Source organism: Oryx dammah, unplaced genomic scaffold (assembly GCF_014754425.2).
Source record: "Oryx dammah isolate SB20612 unplaced genomic scaffold, SCBI_Odam_1.1 HiC_scaffold_13, whole genome shotgun sequence".
NCBI classification, from domain to species: domain Eukaryota; kingdom Metazoa; phylum Chordata; class Mammalia; order Artiodactyla; family Bovidae; genus Oryx; species Oryx dammah.
The window spans coordinates 42991494-43013799 of NW_024070197.1; the positions used below are offsets into that span (position 1 = coordinate 42991494).

General features: G+C 34.2%; 1 protein-coding gene across 9 annotated transcripts in view; it reads right to left on the minus strand.

Annotated features, from left to right (window-relative positions):
• The window catches only part of CHD9 (chromodomain helicase DNA binding protein 9), a 219269-nt gene that overhangs the window by 118506 nt on the left and 78457 nt on the right, over window positions 1-22306 (minus strand). For 7 of the 9 annotated variants that reach the window (XM_040253575.1, XM_040253580.1, XM_040253582.1 and 4 more), the window contains exon 2: window positions 9142-10761. In XM_040253575.1, coding sequence (XP_040109509.1) covers window positions 9142-10596 — 1455 coding nt within the window. In that variant the 5' untranslated portion in view covers window positions 10597-10761. Of the gene's footprint in view, window positions 1-9141; window positions 10762-22306 lie in introns of those variants that run through there. The other 2 variants (XM_040253584.1, XM_040253583.1) reach the window with 1 other exon arrangement.

Here is a 22306-nt window from a genome sequence, read left to right on the forward strand (position 1 = left end):
TGCACCACCAGGGAAGTCCGAAGGTTAATTTTACTAGGTGATAAAACTTAGCATCACCAATAATGAGACAAACTCCTAATATGACCCAAGAGAACTACATCTATGTGGCACCCTCACCAAGAAATGTTTAATTTGAAGTATGAAGAAACAATTAGATAAATACAGACAGGGTCTAGACTTTTTAAAAAAATGGTGACATTGGAAAAGAACAACAAAAAGGCATGAAAACCCCTGTATTAGGATAAAGAATATTAACGAGACATAACTAAATGCAATGCCTGATCTTTGATTGGATCCTGTATTTTAAAATAAACATCTTTAAAAATTACTAGGATAATTAAAAGATATCTGAATTTTGGTCATATGATATTGTTATTGACGATAAGTTTTATTACATAGTAAAAGTAACTTTTATTTAAAATGAAAACAGAGTGAGAAAACAAATGAGGCAAGCAAAAAACTAATGAGTCTATGTGAATGGTACATGGATGTCCACTCTAGTATCCTTTCAACTCCTAAGTTAGGAAAAGTAAATATTACTATAAAGTTTAAAAATTCATAATATTCATATTTCTAATATTGCTTAAGTTGACTGAAAGTCATCTTTATTCTTGTAATATAACAAAAATACAGATTTGCAGGGGTAGCCTTAGAGGTCTCTTTGTATTTGTAATGTCAGTACCCAGCACAGTACCTGATATATAAATAGCAGGTGCTCAATGAATATATTTGTTGTTTATGCTCTTATGAGTTGATGTGGTAGAAAACACAATGAATTTAAAGATTTTAGGTGGGAGGGGCGTTCAGGATTGGGAACACGTGTACACCCGTGGCGGATTCATGCTGAAGTATGGCAAAACCAATACAATATTGTAAAGTAAAATAATAATAATAATAATAAATAAATAAATAAAGATTTTAGATAGATTACTTTCCCTCTTGATACCCCAAGTACTTAATACGTAAACTCTGAGAAATAATACCAACTTATATATACCTCAGGTTATTACTAAAAAATTCAAACAATGTAAGTAAACCACTTAAAATATTATGCAAATGTTTTATTATTTCTATTTCAAATTACATTCAATGTTTATTTACCACATTAATTTTTTAAAATTACTTCTGAAAGTCTTACTTTCATTTGAGGTATTTAGAGGGAAAAAATCCTAGGAAATTTATCTACAATGTAATCTTTTAAGTATAATATATCTCTCAGTAACTAGTTATGTCTCTTTTGACAAAAAAGTAGTGCTAAAAGTTGAATCACATAGTTTTTTTGTTTTTTTTTAAAAAAACAGTTTTGTAACATAACAGTTTGTAATAAAATTAAACAGATTAGAAGCTCAAAAGAAAAGGGCCTGCTTTTTTGACTCTGCCATTTACAAGACAGTTGGATATTATATGTACATACATTATAATACGGATATAAACGCATGCAAAGGATCAAGTAGGTACAAAATGACAAAATGTCATGTAACAAAGAGCTAATCTTAGAAATTTAGAGGAATACCTTCTTTAAATCGGATGGATCAAGGAAATGAATCGTTTATAATTATCACTCATTCAAAATCACTTAGTTGGAGAGCTGAGGAGTGCTAGAAACCTCTGTCAACTGAATCACAACTGAAAAGAGAACACCTCTGAAATTACAATACAGACCAATGGGAAAGTATGACTTAATTTTTCAGTTTGAGTTGTTCAAAGGCAAAGGACCATATCTGGTTCATTGTTGCAACCTCAGTGCCCAGCACAATCTCTTATACCTGGTAGATACCTAATAAATACTGAACAAACAGAAGCAGCAAAAATGCAACATTTCCAAAACACGGATGTTACACAAAATTCAGTCATTCACACATATACAGTTTATATCTACATTTGACAGATACAGTGTCCATTTTTTAACACTAGAAGTATGGTTAAAAACTTAAAATACATTGAAAGATATACATACAAAAAAAAATCCCACACAAAAACAAAACTGAGCAACTCAAAAAATATCAATACTTATAAAACATTAATTTTAAGTGCCTGGCCATTCTCATTTCTGATCACGCTTAAATACTATAGTGTTTAAACTATAAGAAGGAATGCTAGCCAGCTGTATTACAGCAAGCAAAATGACCTGTTTTTGCTTTTTTTCACCCTATTAGGATAGGGTGAAATATTATCCAGCTCTAAAATTCTATAATTCTAGGAAATGTTCAACATAAACTCTTCAGGTACACAAGTGTACATTAATCTAGCAGAAAACTTTGCTTAAAGATTGGTTCTTAGCCCTTATTACCTCATAATAACTTTAAATGCAATATAATCCATAAAAATGTTGAATCACTATGTTGTATACCTGAAATGAATACAATATTGCAAATAATATAAAACTTATATACAAAAAAAGACTACCCTGCTTTCATAATTTGTAAGGTATTACTTGCATAATAAATGTGCAAGTTATTATCTGCATAGTTGACTATAGTAAATTACCAGATTTTATTTAACTGAAAACTGCAGTCTAAGCTTCCTATATGCTTACCATCTCCTTCCATGAATTATTCATAGCATATTGCGTTAAAATATTTCTGTTGTTTAAAATCATTTCAGTCCAACTATCCAAATAAAGAAACCTGATTGCTCATATTTAAATATTCCAAAGTATTCATATTATCATAACAGGAATAAAGTTTGATGGTTCAGTAGCCCCTAACATATTTTTTTCAATTTCAGACATTAATAAGGATAAATGACTGAGAAGTTCTAAGGTATTTGAGAGTGCACCTCAATAAAATTAAGCTATACCTGTAACTTATATGATCAACTGCACTTCCATTTAAAAAAAATAGCAAGAAAGAGTAAAACACAAAAGCAAAAAAACTCAATACAATAAAACTCTGTTAGACCTACTTTGAAGTTTGGGTTGAATCTCATGCTCTTCACACACTGCACAAATCCACAAATTTCTCACCAACTGCCGCCTCTTCCCCACCCCTGGAATTCACTTCCTGTTCACCTCTCACCCTTAAGTATGCATGTCAGAAGTCAACAGCCTTAAAGCTACTGTTAACAACTAGAATGTCATTACTCAGTGCAGAACTCAATCCCTCTAACACATTATAGTACACAGTTTAATAATTAAGATATTTCAGAAGTAGCTAATATTACAAAAATTTCCAGTCCAAACAGAACATTTTAATACAGAAGATTCGACAGAAATGTCAAAACGAAAAAAACAAGTCCATTTTATCTGAAAAAACAAAACCCAACTGAACAGGAAATTCCTTCACAGAATTCTATTTTGTGTATTAGCTTAGACAACTAAGAATTTTGCAACTTCTTATAAGCAATAGCATACCAAATGTATAAAGATGCAAATAAATTTTGATAAATAGAGGGATGTTACTTTATAAGAATTTAAATTATTCAATAAAACAATCTAAATACTACTTAGGCCATTTTTTTCTCTAATTTTTGCCTGGGACATAAATGGAATGACAAATTTTAAAATTATTCATTATATGTTGGCTTTTTGATGTAGGAAAAGTTACCACTATTAAAAAAACCCCAAACCAAAAATAACTAGCAAAGACCTCAGGATCCTTTGAACTCAATGGGTATGAGCAAAGTATAGCAAATTCCTTGCTTTAGATTTACATTCAGTTTTAGGAAGTTTTCCACTTTGTTTTTTAATAGTAATTTCATTTACAGGAAAAATTAGTTGTGCTTCTAAGATAACTTTCAAATATCTAAAATTTTTACTTAAGTGAGGGTGATTCCTGGAGGTGTAACAAAAATTATCACAAATTTGAACATATAAGACCTCCCTATAAAACTTTAAGAGTTTTTTCATCTTTTCTTAACTGATCATTCTACCACCATTACCATCACTCTTGGGGTGGGGGTTGGGAGAAAGCCATATAATTAAAGGTTTTGAAGCTTAATAGAACACACTTCCACTGTCTGGAAAATTTACCCATCTGTGATAAATAATTCCCAGGTATTCCTGGATAGCAGAGAACTTGTCACATGTTTTTACCCTTCTTCATTATTTGCAATTGCCACTCAGGAGCTAAACAGGCAGTATGAATAATACATCTCACAAAGAAACTCAAAATTACAACCACAGAATAGCTGAAAAGAACCTACCAATTTAGTCCATTTTCCACCTCCTGGCTTTCAGTGAAAGTGTTTTACTTCACACTTCTTTACACTAATCTACTTTTCTGTGACTTCCACTTGGTAGATGCAATTCCGGCCTCTAAAGTCCTTCAAATATTTGAAGGTAATTATGAGGTTTACCTTTAGGGCATTTGTTATTATCATCTTAAACACAATCTTATTTTTTAAAAAGTCAAAACACTTTTGGAAGCAATAGTTATTTCACTTTACTTTTGTTCTTTATTTTGGGGTTGTCTTTTCCTCTGATAATGAATAAACTATCTGTCAATATAGTCAGAATATACGAAATGAATGGTCTTCACTTAAAGACTCTAAAGCAAGTTTTTATCTCATCGTTAAGGTATATTACTGAAGGGGTTGAGGGAGGGGGCAGAGTGAGAAGGGAGGAATCACTTAGCATATTATTGTTAAACATCACACTGCATTAATATACTCCAAAATAAAGTGAAAGTAGTTAAGACCTTATATAATGGAGCTAAATCTGATTTGAATCTAGTCAGGTGTGACTTTGGGTATATTAATTAACTTTTCTGTACCTTAGTTTCCTCAAATGGAAACTGAAGGAGTTAACTAACTCCAAATAAAAGGACTGCTGTGAAGGATCAATGTGTTAATAATATATATTAAGTATTTAGAACAGTGTTGGCACAAACATAATGCTCTATCACAGGGCATATTCTAATTTTTGCTTACTATCACATACCTACTTCAAACTGAAGTATTACAGTAATAAACACAACAAAAACATAAAATATTTTAATTACCTTAACTCGGATTTTTCCCAGATCTCAATAACAACTTTACTTTTATATCGCATTTTAGCAACCTTGGGCATCCCAGGCGCTAGTGGTAAAGAACCGGCAGGCCAATGAAGGCAGGAGACATAAGAGACACAGGTGCGATCCCTGGTCAGGAAGAACCCCCTGGAGAAGGGAATGGCAACTCATTGCAGTATTTTTGCCTGGAGAATCCCATGGATAAGGGAGCCTGGCGGGCTACAGTCCATGGGGTTGCAAAGTTGGACACAACTGAAGTGACTTAGCACTCAGCATCCTTAGCAAACTCAAGATGGCAAACTTTTAGCCATTCAAAATCATTTTCAGAAAAATATTTTAGACATGAAAAAATGCCTGCAACATATTAATTTGTTGCAAAATGTAACAATAATTTGTTACAATAATACTAATTACAAAAAAGCAATTTGCCAAAGAGCATAAACTCTATGATCCCAACTTTGTTCTTAAAAATGCAAAAATACATAGGAAAGAGACAGACAGCAGATCTCATTGGAAACTTACAGAATGTCAATAATGGTATCTTCTTGTAGCGATATTACAAGTAATTCATTTTTCATCTGTTTTCTATGTTGTTCAATTTTTAAATAATAATTATATATTAAATTTTTGTCAGAAAAGAAGCCCAGTATTTTCTTATTTATGTATTTGGCTGCACTGTGTAGCCTGTGGGATCTTAGTTCCTCAATCAGAGATGAACCCAGGCCCTTGGCAGTGAAAAGTGCAGAGTCTGGATCACTGGGGAATTCCCCCAAATCCAGTATTTTAAAATGTGCCTTACATAGGCTGTTCAAATCTTTCTCTAAGTTTTTTTAAAGCTTATAAAAAAGGCAGGTTTCCCTACCTTCAGGGAAAATTAAAAAAAAAATTCAAGGTAGTAAATAAAGTTATAAATTCATCAGGATACAAAAGCCAACAAGGAATTATGTACAATTACATACAACCTAAAATTCTATTTCCTATGCTGATAGCTATTTTAGCTATCCCACATATCTTTCACTGCTATAGAACTTTTACAGTAAATTTAATTTACAAACTTTGAAAGATCACACAGTGCTCCATATAGTGTTCCCACTTAACAAATAATCAGACAAAAATGAAAGATTCTGTGTCACTAAAGAGCAGTATTTATCATAAAAAAGCAAGGAAAAATTTATGGTATTACTCTCAATATTCCTTTGCTCTAACAACCAGAGATGAAAAGAAGTTAGTATTTTCTCTATTATGTTTTGTATTTACATTTAGAAATGCTTCCTGTAGCACCTCACTTTTTTCTTTTCTCTTTTTTAAATGGTAAAATTCTAGAGTCAATTATATAAGAAATTTTCTCAGCAATATTCAGTTTTTAGTGACTGACACAGATTCTAAGATTTTGAAATTATATCCACAAATACTCCACCTCAACTGGGGAATAAGAAAACGGAAGGCTTACAGATATTCTTTACATACTTAATATTCTCAGTGAAGCTTTCTAAAATTATAGAGTGCCACCCATGAGTTTTCCAATGATAGATTAATGAATATCTTGTTTTGCCTATAACAATATGTGTCCTTTTAAAATTCTAATAAACCAAAAATTATGCCACTTTCTTAGTTTTTAATCTGTTAACTTCTATATACATAATTAACAATGCTAATTTAGTCCGAAATGAAATTATTGCATTTAAGCGAGAGACTTAAAAAAAAAAAAAAAACCCTAAGAAAAAATTTCTTTTCATAGAACTTGGGGAGAACTGTAATAATACAACATTTTGGCTATGTAGTAACCATTATTGTTCAGAAAATGCAAAAAAATTCTGATAAAAGACTTATATATGCTCTGCCAAAATTTATCATCAATTATACATACTGAATACAGTTTAATTTCACATATTGGGATATCTGACATAATTCTATACATATAAAATCTATATCCAATCCCTATTAACCATATTATAATCTCCTATCTTCTCTACCGATCCATCTCTTCTCTCCACCCCCACAATCAGAAAGTCACAACTCTAAGTCTTAACACAAAGAAATAATAGGAAACTTGAGAACAGACTTTCAGTAAATCAGATAAGTATTCAAAAACATTTGCCCTTTATCAGTTTTTAAACATGTAACAAAAAGAATAAGAAGTTAGCAAAATGAAACAAACACTGAAACAAGAAGATGAGTAGGTTTAAAGAAGGCCTTATGAATGAATGTATCAGTGTAGGTAAGATGATTTATTAAAGGCTGATGGATTGGTGTGAAAAGAATTTCTCTCAGATAGCATTAAGGTTGAGTATTAGTATTAGATTTAGTACTAATATCTAAATATTAGTATTGGGGACTATTTTAGATTTTTATAATTATTCTCCATTCATTTCAAATCTACAGAAGAGAGTCTTCATTTTAAAGTCAGTAGAACATGTTTAGGAAAACATGAATTTAAAAACAATCCTTAGAAAAATAAAATTAAGGAAGTTAATAAATTTCAGATTTAATAACTTCAATTATATGCTGGACAAATTAATTAGTTAAACTAGTCAGAAATATACATAAAAAGTGAATAGATGATCCTGGGTTTGATCAGTAGTTTTTCCCCAAGGTCCAAGATGCCTGACCCTCTTCCAGTAGAGGGAGCAAAATCATAATATTATATTCAGGCAACAAAAAGATGGGGAGAAAGAGAATTTACAAGTTGCTTTTAAATATCTTTAATCTATTTAGGTAATTCAAAAGCTGTACTAAAAACATCATGACCCACAAAGCAAAAGATAAAGATTTTATCCTTTTCAGACACTTCGAAGTTTTGAAATAAAAAAATGGTCCGTAAATACTTAATTTTAAGAACCATGCTATATTTCATTGTCTACCAAATCTCACAGGTAAGCAAGGTATTAAAGCAATTTTATAAATCTTTAACAACAAACTTTCAGAAAACTGATAAAATACTACATTAAATACACCAAAAGAATTTTAAAGTAATACATTCATATGACAAAAACTATAAAAAAGCAAAGGCAAGAAAAGCAATTGTGCTACCCTAAAACAATCTATTTATTTTTCATAAGTATATTTCCAAACTGCTATGAAAAAAGTATAATTAAAAAACTTTTGTTAAGTGCTTATTATATGCTAAGCATGTATTATATGCCAGGCACAGTTTTAAGCACTTTACATATTATAACTCGTTTCATTCTTATCAAAGCCCTATTATTATCCCATATTTAAAGATGAAGCAAATGAGATGCACCGAAATTGTTAACACTTAATAAGCAACGTGAGCCTAGATTCTAACCCAAGTAGTGTGGTACCAGAGCCTGTCCTCTTAACCACCTTACTGGGATCTTAATTTTGAATTATGCTTTTCCACCATTATTAACATATTATTAGTCTTCAAAGTCTTTTTAATGCCTACAGTAGTTCATCCAATATAGATATGATAATAAATTGTGTTGTTTCCAATTTTCCATTTTAGATGCAGCAAGAGAAATATCTTTGGGTATATTACTTTTGCCATATTTGGGTTATTGTAATAAAGTTTTTATACTCAAATATGCCACGTGCCACCAAACTGTTTTCCAAAATATCTATCAATTACAAAGCTATGTGATTCCAATTTCACTATAAATTTGCCAATATTAAGCATCAAATTAAAACAATTTTCTGATATAAATGAAACCACACTGCAGCTGAATTATTACTAAAGTTGCATATCATTCTGAATGTCAAGTTTACTAACCTCTTTTGTGAATTTCAGCTTTTACATTTTATTTATCACCTAATGAGATCTCATCAATTATCAAATTATTTTTATAAGAATATTAACTCTATGTCCATTATATTGGCAATAAAACATTCCCAATCTATTGTTTTCCTTTTAATTATGGTTATTTTTTGTTTTTGATAATAAATCTTTCTGTCAAAGGCAATCATAACTGAAAGTTACAAAAGATGTCTTAATATCTTATAAAAGATATATATTTTTAAAAAATCTAAATAATAGAAGTTTATTGCTTTGAGCAAATCCATGAAAGACTTTCAAATGTAAGACTACTGAAACAATATAAATCTACGTCAAAATATGCACATTCACCTGAGAGCATTATTGAGTTTGAGAAATTCTGAATATGTCTCATGTGAAATAAACTCAGTGAGTAAAACCCCCACGCTACTCCAAACCAAAATAAGAGTTACATACCTGTCGCTGTAAACACAGGCGATTTCTATCATGTAAATGCTGATGATTAGAAAGGGATGAATGCCAACTCCGAGCCTGATTGTGCAACTGAGTTTGAACCATATCAGAAGGCCGTGTTACAAGATGTGAAGTAAATTGCCGATCAAGGTCATGATCTAAAACATGACTTGAATTATCTTGCCCAAATGCTGACTCATCAAACTGGGGAAGGAGACCTTCTTGAAGGAGGTCTTCTGGGTCAAGTCCTGTGAATGGCTCAGTTTGAGATTCCACTTGATGAAGTAAATTCTCTTCCAAAGATGAAAAGCCATTAGTTTCTACATGATCACTGAAATGGCCCATTTGAGTTCCTGAGTCAACAGGATCCGGGAAGTTCATGTGCACAGGAGATAATTTTGAATTGTAATTACCCTGAGGATGTGATGAATGCAACATTTGGAAGTTATTTGAATTCAGTGATGTATTAGGATTTAGCATATGCTGAGTCGATTCTTGCTTGATTCCCCTATGAGGTGAAAAGGAATTACTCCCAGTAAAATCAGATAAAGTCTGACTTGTATGATTAGGTGCAAGAACTGCAGAGGGTTGAAGAAGACTATTTGGTGACACATGATTACTGGAAAAGGAATAATGTGAAGAAAACTGCTGTGAATTACTGACAGAACAAGAAGTCATATTTGGAGAAGGTCCATTAAAATTACCTTCTTGGTGACTGCTACACTTGAGGAAGTGTACTGAAGGGTTTGATGTTTGGGAAAATTGCTGCATCGAAAGGGACTGTTGTGAAGTAGATGCATTGTTCATTTGTGGTGGATGGTTAACACTGACTCTGTGTGGACCAGAAACATTAACATCCATAAAAGTTTTAGACTGACTAAGAGAATTTTGCCCTGGGTTCAGATTATTTCTGTTTTGTTGTGAGCGTAGCGAAGCGCATTGTGTTTGTTGTTCATTGGCCTGAAATAAGGCAAAGTCATGGTGTGCCACAAAGCTTTTAGTTTGATGCATAGAGTGAGAATGTCCTGGTTGGTGAAAAGGAGACCCATTTTGATTTGAAATGCTAGTAGCTGTCTGATGGCCCCACATAGGACTGCCATCTGCTACATCTGGAAACAAACCATTGGGTTGGTTCTGGGGGTGGATTGGAGAACAATTAAATTGAGAGTGTGGCGATAACACATGTTCAGCTGGGCTACCAAAAGACTGATTAACTTGGTGAAATTTCATTGAATCAAACTGATTTAACTGTTCATAATCAGTCATCTTCTGATGTGTTGGAGTACCTTGAACATGATTCAGTGAGTCTATGTGCAAAGGTTCAAATTCTGCACCCAAGTTCAATTCATCAACTAGTGAAACAGGTCCTGGTTGTACAAATGCATCATCTGGCAAACCTTCTAAGGTCTCACCAAACAGATTGGCATCATCAAAAAAGTCCATCATGGGATCTGTCATCTTGAAAACTTCAATAATAATCTGGGCTGTTCACTCCAAATGGAGTACATTCAGTTTCTCTGTAGCAGATATTATTGGATCATTTCCAAAGGTCATCAACTAATCCGTAACAGGTCAATGTTCATTATTGCTCTGGATAATGACATGTCATGAAGTGTCAGAATCCTAGGAAATAAGAACAAAAGCAAAGTTTAATAATGAATATTCATTAAAGTTTTACAAACAAAGTTTATATATGATTTAAAAAACATACAATCTCACTGTATAGTATGTTTTGGTAGAGTAATTCATTGCAAATAGCTCAGTGATATTCCCTACAAGGAAAAAGTTGCTGCTACAGGGGACATGACTATGTATATATATGCATTTGAAAGTAATAACATATTACTTCAGTTTGAAGTTCACATATTATAATGACAGAATGTAAAGCAACCTTGACAATGGAATGTCAGACTCTCCCATACCATGAAATGGCCATCACTCCCAACAGCTCTAGCATGTACAAAATACTTATGTATTACACTTGAAAGTTATGTTGTGCTAAGGCAACCGACAACAGATCCTCTCAGATTAGCAAGTATGTTGTGATCTTTTGCTCTACACCTCTTGAGCAGATAAAGCTACAATTTTATAGGGTACACATGAAATTACAGCAAGAAGAGCAATTGTATGAAGTCATGATAAGCTGGCCCTAAATGAGATAAAAGTTAGCCATCTGGTCAGCTGATAGACAACACAGACATGTGGTATGTTGGAGATGCTGTATCATATTGCTACCATGATTCTCTTGTTCAGCTACCATGGAAGATCAGTCTCCTGAGAGCCAAGTGATACAGACACCCATGTAGCTAAACCAAGCACCTTTTTGTTAACAGCTATATTACTCTACCCCTGTCTCCCACCATTAAATCATTTGGAATATAACTACTGCTTATTATATTTACTAAACTGTGCAAAATAAAATGTACTGATAATCAAGCTGAGGCAAAAACAAACAGTAGCTTAAGCTAAGCAATAAATTAGTCTTAAGATAATTGCAAGAGAAAAAAAAATGGCAACATTTATACACAGACACATCACATAACATACGTAGAATTTACGTGTGGAAAGGATCTAATAGGTTACTTGCCAATTTTGTTTCAGGATTGTATTATTTATTCCAAACCTTTTCAACAAAGGTAATTTAGAGTTCTGCCCTCACTGTCTTGTATACAGAACCCAAATGAAGATTCTTGCTCCTCTACATATTAGTTTATTCAAAAACTAGCAAATGTCTAAAAAACTTTTCCAGAGCTTATATTTTGGGAGGTCCGTATTAGAAAATATACATTTCCTAAAGACAATGTCTGCTCACAATTTAAATGAAAAAATACTTCTGAAATTTTTCTGAGAAGGAAAAACTATGTAAATTTACATTAATTTTACCTGGAAATGGACTTATCAATCACAATGGTATACAAGTACTTTAACAAGTACATAATTTTAGAAAAAGTAAAATACAGAAAGAGAGAAATTATTTTTCCAGATTTTATAACTATGAGACTAAATGGACAGAGGGCTATGTGCTCTAATCTGAACATAGCATTACCCAAAAAAAAGAAAAAGAAAGAAAAAAGTAGGTTAAATCAATTATCTGGAACATATCTTATGTTCCGCTATAGACACTAGACAAGGGAACATCTATGTATACCTAATCCATTAATCAGAGAAAGCAATGTCCTATATTTTTTAATGGATGTATGATCATTTACCAAGAGGGAAAAAGAAGAAATACAACAGAAGTTATGAAATCCAGTATGTTGTCAAATATAAGGTACATCATTAGTTGATATAACATGAAGAAATAAATTATATCACTTTGAATCTTTATTTTATAATCTATCTATAACTTCTAAAAAACATTTTTAGAAGTAGACTTATTATGAAGGATTTGACAGTTTCTTCTTCCAAGAAGTACCCTTTTTGGTCCATAAAACACCTGATTGTTGCTCTGTAAAAAAAAATGTAGAATTGCTGTCATTTCTTCAACAACAAATATCTGTTTCACTAATGAATATATGAATAATGAATTTCAATAATGAATACTCATTGGAAGGACTGATGCTGAAGCTGAAACTCCAATACTTTGGCCACCTGATGCGAAGAACTGACTCATTTGAAAAGACCCTGATGCTGGGAAAGATTGAAGGCAGGAGGAGAAGCGGACGACAGAGGATGCGATGATTGGATGGCATCACCGACTCAATGGACATGAGTCTGAGTAAACTCCGGGAGTTGGGGATGGACAGGGAGGCCTGGCGTATTGCAGTCCGTGGGGTTGCAAAGAGTCAGACACGACTGAGTGACTGAACTGAATATTAAATTTATGCTCTGCTGCTCTGTCTCTGTGAATAACTTTTTGTTTAAAAGCCGAATAACTGTATATCTTTTGAGACCTTTAAAATAATTAAACATGTACAGTACTAATGTACACAGCCCAACTGAAGTGATGGCAACATAAATAGCTATGACTAAGTTTCTGTACACACAGCCAACCGACAACTACTCCCTGACAACCACCAGGCAGACAGTGACTGAGATACATCCTAATTTCAGAGATATTAAAAGGAGAAAAAATATGCATCTTAGAATTGATTAAAATAATTTCTTGAATATATATAGTCTATTACTTCAAGAGTTCAGAACTACAAAAACTACTGCCCAATTGAACGTTGAAAGTAAATCACCTAAAGCATATGACATTAGTTCATATATTCCCAATTACTGTGATAACAGTAAACATTTCCAAATTTATACTATGTACTATAGGTTTGTACATCTGTTTTATTCTTAAGAAATAGTTAAAAAAAAAAAAAAGAAATAGTTAAAGGTTTTTTAGAACACTGTTCTGGAAATACGCTTATGATATAATATTCCAATTAGGAAAGAAATGGTGGTAGTCTTTGAATTTTGTACATTATGATAGGTTATACTATAGCAAAGTATTTTCTACATTTATGTAACCCAAAGCTTATCAAAAATATGAGAAGTTTTAAATAAGAAAACAATTTTGCTGCTTACTCTTCTACCAAACACTTATTGAGAAGCAACTTCCAGGCACTAGGATGATGAATAACTGACCTCTGAAAGGAGATACAGACAAGTAAATATCAATATGATACATTACCAACATAATACAGTATTTGTGCTTTTATTAAAGTACATTCAGAGAATGAACATCTAATGAGGAAAATGGATACCTTATACCTAAGAAGATATACATTTCGTATGCGACAAGACACACGTAAGTAGTCAATGTTAGTTATAAAAATAGAAACTAAAGATAAACTAGAAAAAAGTGCCCACAAAAATCTAAAAAAAAGGTCACCTTTTCTGATTTAAACACTTCATTCTACAACTGACACAATGCTCAATTAAGTTCCTCTTTAAGATCTATCATCTTATTTCACTCTAATAAATGTACTATCTTACAAATTCATAAAAAGATCACATCAGTCCAATTTTAACTTTCTATTTAATTAAGCAAATATTATTGGCTCCATTACATCCAAAGCAACTCTGCAGAAACTACAAAAGCCACTACCCTCAGGAAGTTCAGAATCTAAATGGGGGAGATAAGGAGTAACGGCACAAGAAGAGCACATCATATACTGAATAAAATATGGTAAACATGGCCTAAGAGAAGCAAGCACAAGTTTATGTATAAGGTGATCTATTAACAGAAGAGAGAGCACAGTTGGCAAGGTATTTAGGAAAAGCTTCTTAGAACAATTAGCATTTGAAGGGATCTTATAAAGGGATTGAAAGGACAGGCCAGGCAAAGGATTCAGGAATAAAGAAATGGAAGGAAGGAAGTATATACATATTTAGGCATAGTATGACCATTTCAGAGTATACAAAAGGAAAAAACTGGAAAATAGAGGTAGAAATACAAGTTGGAGAGACACTGTAGGGGACCTTATCATTAAGTACATTAAGACATTTGGGGCACAGAATTTTAAAGTTGAAACAAGTATTCAGAATCAAAATTAAATTACTTATCTATCTTCCTTTCTACAATTATCTGATGTCAAACATGATGATCATATAAAATGGATTCAAAAATCAATAGGGTAGAATCCCTGCCTTCAAAAATTCTAGAGGGGAAGAAAACACAGACACTAATATGATATACATCTTAGCAGAGATACAAAGCACTATATTATAGAAAGCACTATACTGCAGTAGCATGTATTAGACGGTAATTAATTATGTACAGAAAAGATCAGGAAAGGCATAAAGAGGTAACATTTGAGCTGGGCCATAAGAGTAAAAATAAAGCCTCTAAATATGTGTTCTATAACAGAATTTATACACACACACACACACACACACACACACACACACACACACACACACACATATAAACTTACCTCAGTGGTAAATTTACTTTCCTCAGTGTCTAATAGTTGCTTTTTCTTTAAAACATTTCTATATTCTCTAAATAAGTCTCTCAATATTTTTCTACTAAATGAATGTCTTCCCAGTAAGTTCTACATATTAAAAGTTTTTCCAACTTCGTATAATCATTGATCCCTACCAAATTACTCAGTCCTCTATTATAGTCATGTCCATAACATTTTTATACAGTATTAAATTTGTGGTGAATTAATTTTTACTTTGGGCTTCTCTGGTGGCTCAGCAGTAGAGAACCCACCTGCAGTGCAGGAGATGTGGGTTAGACCTCTGAGTTGAGAAAACCCCCTGGAGAAGGAAATGGCAACCCAGTATTCTTGGCTGGGAAATCCCATGGACAGAGGAGCCTGGCGGGCTCTCTCTATGAGGCTGTAAAAGAGTCGAACACAACTTAATGACTAAACAACACAATTTTTACTTTGCTTATGAGCTACTTACAGATATTTCATACTTGTACCTGCAGAAAATTCAGTTTAGGATTCACCTCCTATAAAAAGTCTCTGCCTACTCAACCCTGGTTTAGTAACCTGTGCACACAATAAATAATTTTTCATTATAATAATATATTACCTTTTCTCTCCAGTAGACTCTCTACCCTTGGGAAAAAAGAACACCTTTACAACCTTTGTATCATTATTAGTATGTTGCCTAGCATGGTAGGCATGTGATATATTTTAACTAAATCAGTGAATGACTACAAAGAAATTAGAAAGAACATGATACTTCAAACAAACAAATCTAAGACCTGAGTCCTGGCTGTACCACCATCTAGCTGTATGACCTTGAGAAGATCATATACTTTCTGCTTTCATCTGTAAAAAACCAAAGAACAAAAATAACTATACAAACTATCAACTACAGTCCTATCTGCTTCAAATGTGTAAGATAAAATATTGTCTCTACCAGCAAGCAGTAATCCCTGTTCATGTAGAGAACAGGTCTTTTACAATTCCCTCACTCTCTTGCATGGTACCTAAAATTGGCAAGAGCACAGAGGAAACACTCAAGAAGTGCCCAGAGGTAGGCAGGACAGGACATTTTGGGAACTGCTTGATAGCATAATGTGGCCAGAACATGCTACTAGCCAAATAGAGAGATGGTGAGAAGCAAGCAGAGGTCAGATATCCAGGCCTTTTATTAGCCTTGTTAAGAAATCTGGACTTTATCCTGGAGGCAATAGGGAACTATTTCACCAATTAAAATTTCTTCTCTGGCTTAACACTTAATGAACATTTTTACGGTAGCTACTACTATTTGAAGTTATTGTTAGATAGCAAATAGCACCTCTGCTAATGACAGTGACCAATATTTCAAAGAATAAGATAATGATATTAGTCATTTTAAAGATTTTTCCTGGGAATTCCTGTTTGCTAGATGGGATGCTGCCCAATTCATGAATCATTTAATAAAGCCAATTAGATCTTTTAAAATTAGAAAAGAGAATATTCTTATTTGGGAAAATAAAAAGCTGGCAAACTGGAGTTTGCCATTTCTTTGCTTAAAGAAAAAAAGGTCTGTTGATGTCTAGAAACAAACTCTTGTTAAAGCATTCAGACTATGCTTGAATACCTGTTAAAAACTTCATAAAGTCAAATTTCCTCCTGCCTTCCTAGGCATTTACTTTGAGATTGTTACAAAATAAATCTAATTGTGAGAAACCTTCAAATTCTCGAAGATTTACATCTCCCTTTAAAACTTTTCAAAGCTATCTGAAAATATTCCAGCTTACTGAAATGTGAAAATTTTTATCTCAAATGGTTAAAATAAAAGGTTTAGTGTTAAAGGGATAAACCTTCAACTATTGGCCACATATTACTAATTTCCTTAGGGTTTCTACAGTGCTATTAAGGATACGACAGACAGTACAGAATGTGACAACGTTTACTAGCCTAATACTAGTAAATTTATACTAGTGATCTAGTTTCATTCTTTTACAAGTGGTTGACCAGTTTTCCCAGCACCACTTGTTAAAGAGATTGTCTTTACTCCATTGTATATTCTTGCCTCCTTTGTCAAAGATAAGGTGTCCATATGTATGTGGATTTATCTCTGGGCTTTCTATTTTGTTCCAGGTGAAACCACACTTAAGTAGTACTAATTAATTTTCCAATAGTGTATCACAGAAGGCCTATCATCAGCTTGTCTGAGTGAGTCAGCTTAAACCAAGGTATAGAAACTTTGCTTAACAAGGTGATTTTAAGTTGCAAGGCAGCCTTAATTACAATAGTTAACAGAACTAAGATACAAAACAATCTCAAGAGAATGGGGCAATGGATCAAATCTAATAATTTGTAATCCTGGAGTTCTGTTTTCAGTGCAGATGACCAACTCTACAAGAATATTCAGGCTGCAAATTCTACAGAGGCCATGCGGCTGACATAATGAGAGGAGCTGGCCAGAAGAGAGCTGTGGCTAGTTGAAAAGAACAAAGGGGAAGCCGCCAGGCAATTTCAGTTAGTTGTTGTTTCTAAGCTGGAAAGAGGAGCTGGAAATTCATCCAGACTTATTTGGGAAATTCTCTGATTTTTAAATGCTGATAATTAATTCACACTCTTTACATAAAATGCTCTTAGAGAACTCAACACTATAAATATATAAATTCTCTGTATACTATTATACGTATATGTGTGTGTGTGTATGTGTGTATATATATGAACTCTCTCTATACTAATGTCTGATATTATTGTGGTCTCAATAAAAATTTCAATAGTTTTTTCGAGAGGCAGACAAGGTGTTTCTAAATAGACAAAAAGTAAAACCAGGAAAAGATCTGAAAAAGAAGGACAACCAGGAAGAATTAATCCTACTAAATAGTAAAGCATTATAAAATTTCACTTTTCAAACACTGTGATATTAACACATGAGAAGCCATACAGATACAATAGAAAGTGATTTAGTATCTCAAACTGAGGGAAAATGAATTATAAAATAAACAAGACAATTGGATGGCTACCTGAAAAAAAAAAAGTTAGATCCATAGCTGGAACCTGGACCCACTGCAGTGGAAGCAGTCTTAACCACTGAAACACCAGGGAATTCCCTGAGGTGCTTATTTTTAAATATATCAAGATTTCCTATAAAATACTAATAGCCTATTAGAAAAATGGACAAAGGATACCAACAGTCAATTCATATTCTTATTTGAAATAAGAGAATGTCAATTAGAACTACACTTATATACCATCTTTCACCTATCAGATTCACAATAATTTCTAAGTTTAATAACATATTAGTGAAGTTAAAAAAAAAAAACAACTCTCATACGCTGTGAAAGTTAAAATGGTAAAACCTCTAAGGAGAGAAATTTACTAATATCCGTAAATACTTCAAGTGCAGGACTTCCCTTCCCCAGTGGTGCCGTGGATGTGAATCCACCTGCCAATGCAGGGCGCACAGGTTCAGCCCCTGTTCCAGGATGATCCCACATGCTGCAGGGCAACTAAGCCCACGTGCTGCCACTACCAAGCTGGCACTCTAGAGCCCGTGGGCTGCAACTGATGAAGCCCGTGTGCCTAGAGTCTGTGCTCTGCAACAAGAGAAGCCACCACAATGAGGAGCCCATGCACCACAATGAAGAGTAGCCCCCTCTACCCCACACAACTAGGCAAAGCCTACACAAAGCAACGAAGATGCAGCACAGCCAAATAAATTTTTTTTAAAAGAGTATTAAAATATTTCAAGTGTACATACCCTTTGACTGAACAAATTCTCTTTTAATGATTTATTCTATAAATATGTTCATGTGTGAGTGAAATGGCAGATGCAGGTATTTATTACTTGCTCCAGCAAAAGACTGAATATAGCCTAGATGTCCAACCGGATGCTGGTTAAACAAAATGTAGTAATCACTTATGCTAGTAACACCAAACCTGGGTATAACATTCAAGCTTGACTAAAGAAGAACACAGACAAAATGGGATATACTCAGAGGACAACAAGGAGACTGGTGAAGTTACCTGGAACCATGCTTCTCAGAATTCCTCTTCTCAGTACTCACCTCATTCCAGACATCCTCCCTAGGTAAACTCATTCTCTATTATCTATATGCTGACAACTTCAAACTTTATGTCCAGTACCATTTTTTCAGCTGCCCCCTGGACTTGCCCACAACTATAAACTAAAGATATCCAAAACCAATCATTCTTCTAAAATCTTTCTCTTACATGCTTTATTTGGCTAATGGCACTGTAAAATGAACAGTTCTGCCCCAAATATTTTCCCACTGTAAATCTATCCTGCATATTGTGACCAGAGTAAGTTTTGTAAAACAGAGATTTTATGTTAGTTGCCAATGAAAACTTATTGTTCCCTAATGCTAAATATATGCCCTTCAAAGATTTTCTCATCTCCAGTTACCACCCCACCATCTCTCCACATCCTCCACAATCTAATCACATCAATCTACTTGTTATCTAACATGTCCTATTGTTCATTTTCCACAGTATTACTCATACCATCTGTAAGAACCCAAACAGCTGATCTAGAATGATAAGATACCAGGAAACTATAGGGGAAAGTATTTTGGCTCAGTATAAGAAAGGAATTTGAAATAGAACTATCCAAAGGCAAAGATAATGAGTTCCTTATTACTAAAGTTACATATTCCAATTTTTAACAGACTGAGACCTCAACAGAGATACTGAAAAGGACTCCAGTAGCATATTGTAACTGACTGGACAAGTCTTAAAGTTCCTTCTGATCACTGATACTTTAAGAATCCTGGCATTTGAGGACTCTTGGTCTTAATGTAGTACCTCAAAGTTACTTATTAGTGAGTTTCAACAAGGTTTATAGGCATATAGACCAATCTATGGAGAAGGCAATGGCACCCCACTCCAGTCCTCTTGCCTGGAAAATCCCATGGATGGCCTGGTAGGCTGCAGTCCATGGGGTCGTGAACAGTCAGAAACGACTGAGCGACTTCACTTTCACTTTTCACTTTCATGCACTGGAGAAGGAAATGGCAACCCACTCCAGTGTTCTTGCCTGGAGAATCCCCAGGACGGGGGAGCCTGGTGGGCTGCCGTCTATGGGGTCACACAGAGTAGGACACGACTGAAGTGACTTAGCAGCAGCAGCAGCAGACCAATCTATACTACATCTTTAATTGATCTAAGAATTGCATAGTAAGTACCTCAAATCTTATGATGATATGAAATTACAAAAAATTAGGAAATGCATTTTCCCCAATATCAAGACTAGACTAGGATGCCCACTTTCACCACTTCCTTTCAACACAGTACTGGAAAATTCAGTCAGACAAAATAGAAGAAAAAAAAGAAAAGGAAAATTAAAGGCATATAAAGTGGAAAAAAAGAAATACAACTATCTCTATTCACAGATAACATGATTTTATAGAAAAGTACAAATAACACACATATAGAGTCCATAAATGAATTTAATAAAATTTCAAGATACAAATCTATGCAGAAAAATCAGTTGTATTTCTATAAAGTAGCAATCACCATTCCAAAAAAGAAATTAAGAGAACAATTCCATTTACAATAGCATTTTTAAAAATACTTAGGGATACAGAAATGGTACAGACCTAACAGAAGCAGAAGATATTAAGAAGAGGTGGCAAGAATACACAGAAGAACTGTACAAAAAAGAGTTTCACAACCCAGATAATCATGATGGTGTGATCACTCACCTAGAGCCAGACATCTTGGAATGTGAAGTCAAATGGGCCTTAGAAAGCATCACTCGAACAAAGCTAATGGAGGTGATGGAATTCCAGTTGAGCTATTTCAAATCCTGAAAGATGATGCTGTGAAAGTGCTGCACTCAATATGCCAGCAAATTAGAAAAACTCAGCAGTAGCCACAGGACTGGAAAAGGTCAGTTTTCATTCCAATCCCAAAGAAAGGCAATGCCAAAGAATGCTCAAACTACTGCACAATTGCACTCATCTCACACGCTAGTAAAGTAATGCTCAAAATTCTCCAAGCCAGGCTTCAGCAATCCATGAACCGTGAACTTCCTGATGTTCAAGCTGGTTTTAGAAAAGGCAGAGGAACCAGAGATCAAATTGCCAACATCTGCTGGATCATAGAAAAAACAAGAGAGTTCCAGAAAAACATCTATTTCTGCTTTATTGAGTATGCCAAAGCCTTTGACTGTGTGGATCACAATAAACTGTGGAAAATTCTGAAAGAGATGGGAATTACCAGACCACCTGACCTGCCTCTTCAGAAACCTATATGCAGGTCAGGAAGCAACAGTTAGAACTGGACATGGAACAACAGACTGGTTCCAAATAGGAAAAGGAGTACATCAAGGCTGTATATTGTCACCCTGCTTATTTAACTTATATGCAGAGTAAATCATGAGAAACGCTGGGCGGGAAGAAGCACAAGCTGCAATCAAGATTGCTGGGAGAAATATCAATAACCTCAGATATGCAGATGACACCACCCTTATGGCAGAAAGTGAAGAGGAACTAAAAGCCTCCTGATGAAAGTGAAAGAGGAGAGCGAAAAAGTTGTCTTAAAGCTCAACATTCAGAAAACGAAGATCACGGCATCTGGTCCCATCACTTCATGGGAAATAGATGGGGAAACAGTGGAAACAGTGTCAGACTTTATTTTGGGGGGCTCTAAAATCACTGCAGATGGTGACTGCAGCCATGAAATTAAAAGATGCTTACTCCTTGGAAGGAAAGTTATGACCAAGCTAGATAGCATATTCAAAAGCAGAGGTATTACTTTGCCAACAAAGGTCCGTCTAGTCAAGGTTATGGTTTTTCCAGTGGTCATGTATGGATGCGAGAGTTGGACCGTGAAGAAGGCTGAGCGCCAAGAATTGATGCTTTTGAACTGTGGTGTTGGAGAAGACTCTTGAGAGTCCCTTGGACTGCAAGAAGATCAGTCCTGGGTGTTCACTGGAAGAACTGATGCTGAAGCTGAAACTCCAATATTTTGGCCAGCTCATGCAAAGAGTTGACTCATTGGAAAAGACTCTGATGCTGGGAGGGATTGGGGGCAGGAGGAGAAGCGAACGACAGAGGATGAGATGGCTGGATGGCATCACCAACTCGATGGACTTGTGTTTGAGTGAACTCCGGGAATTGATGATGGACAAGGGGCCTGGCATGCTGTGATTCATGGGGTCGCAAAGAGTCGGACACGACTGAGCGACTGAACTGAACTGAACTGAGGGATGAAGCATTTACATATTTAAATATTTTTTAATATTCTGTAAGATGTGGACACTGAAGACTACAAAACATAGCTGAAAGGAATTAAAGTGAAGT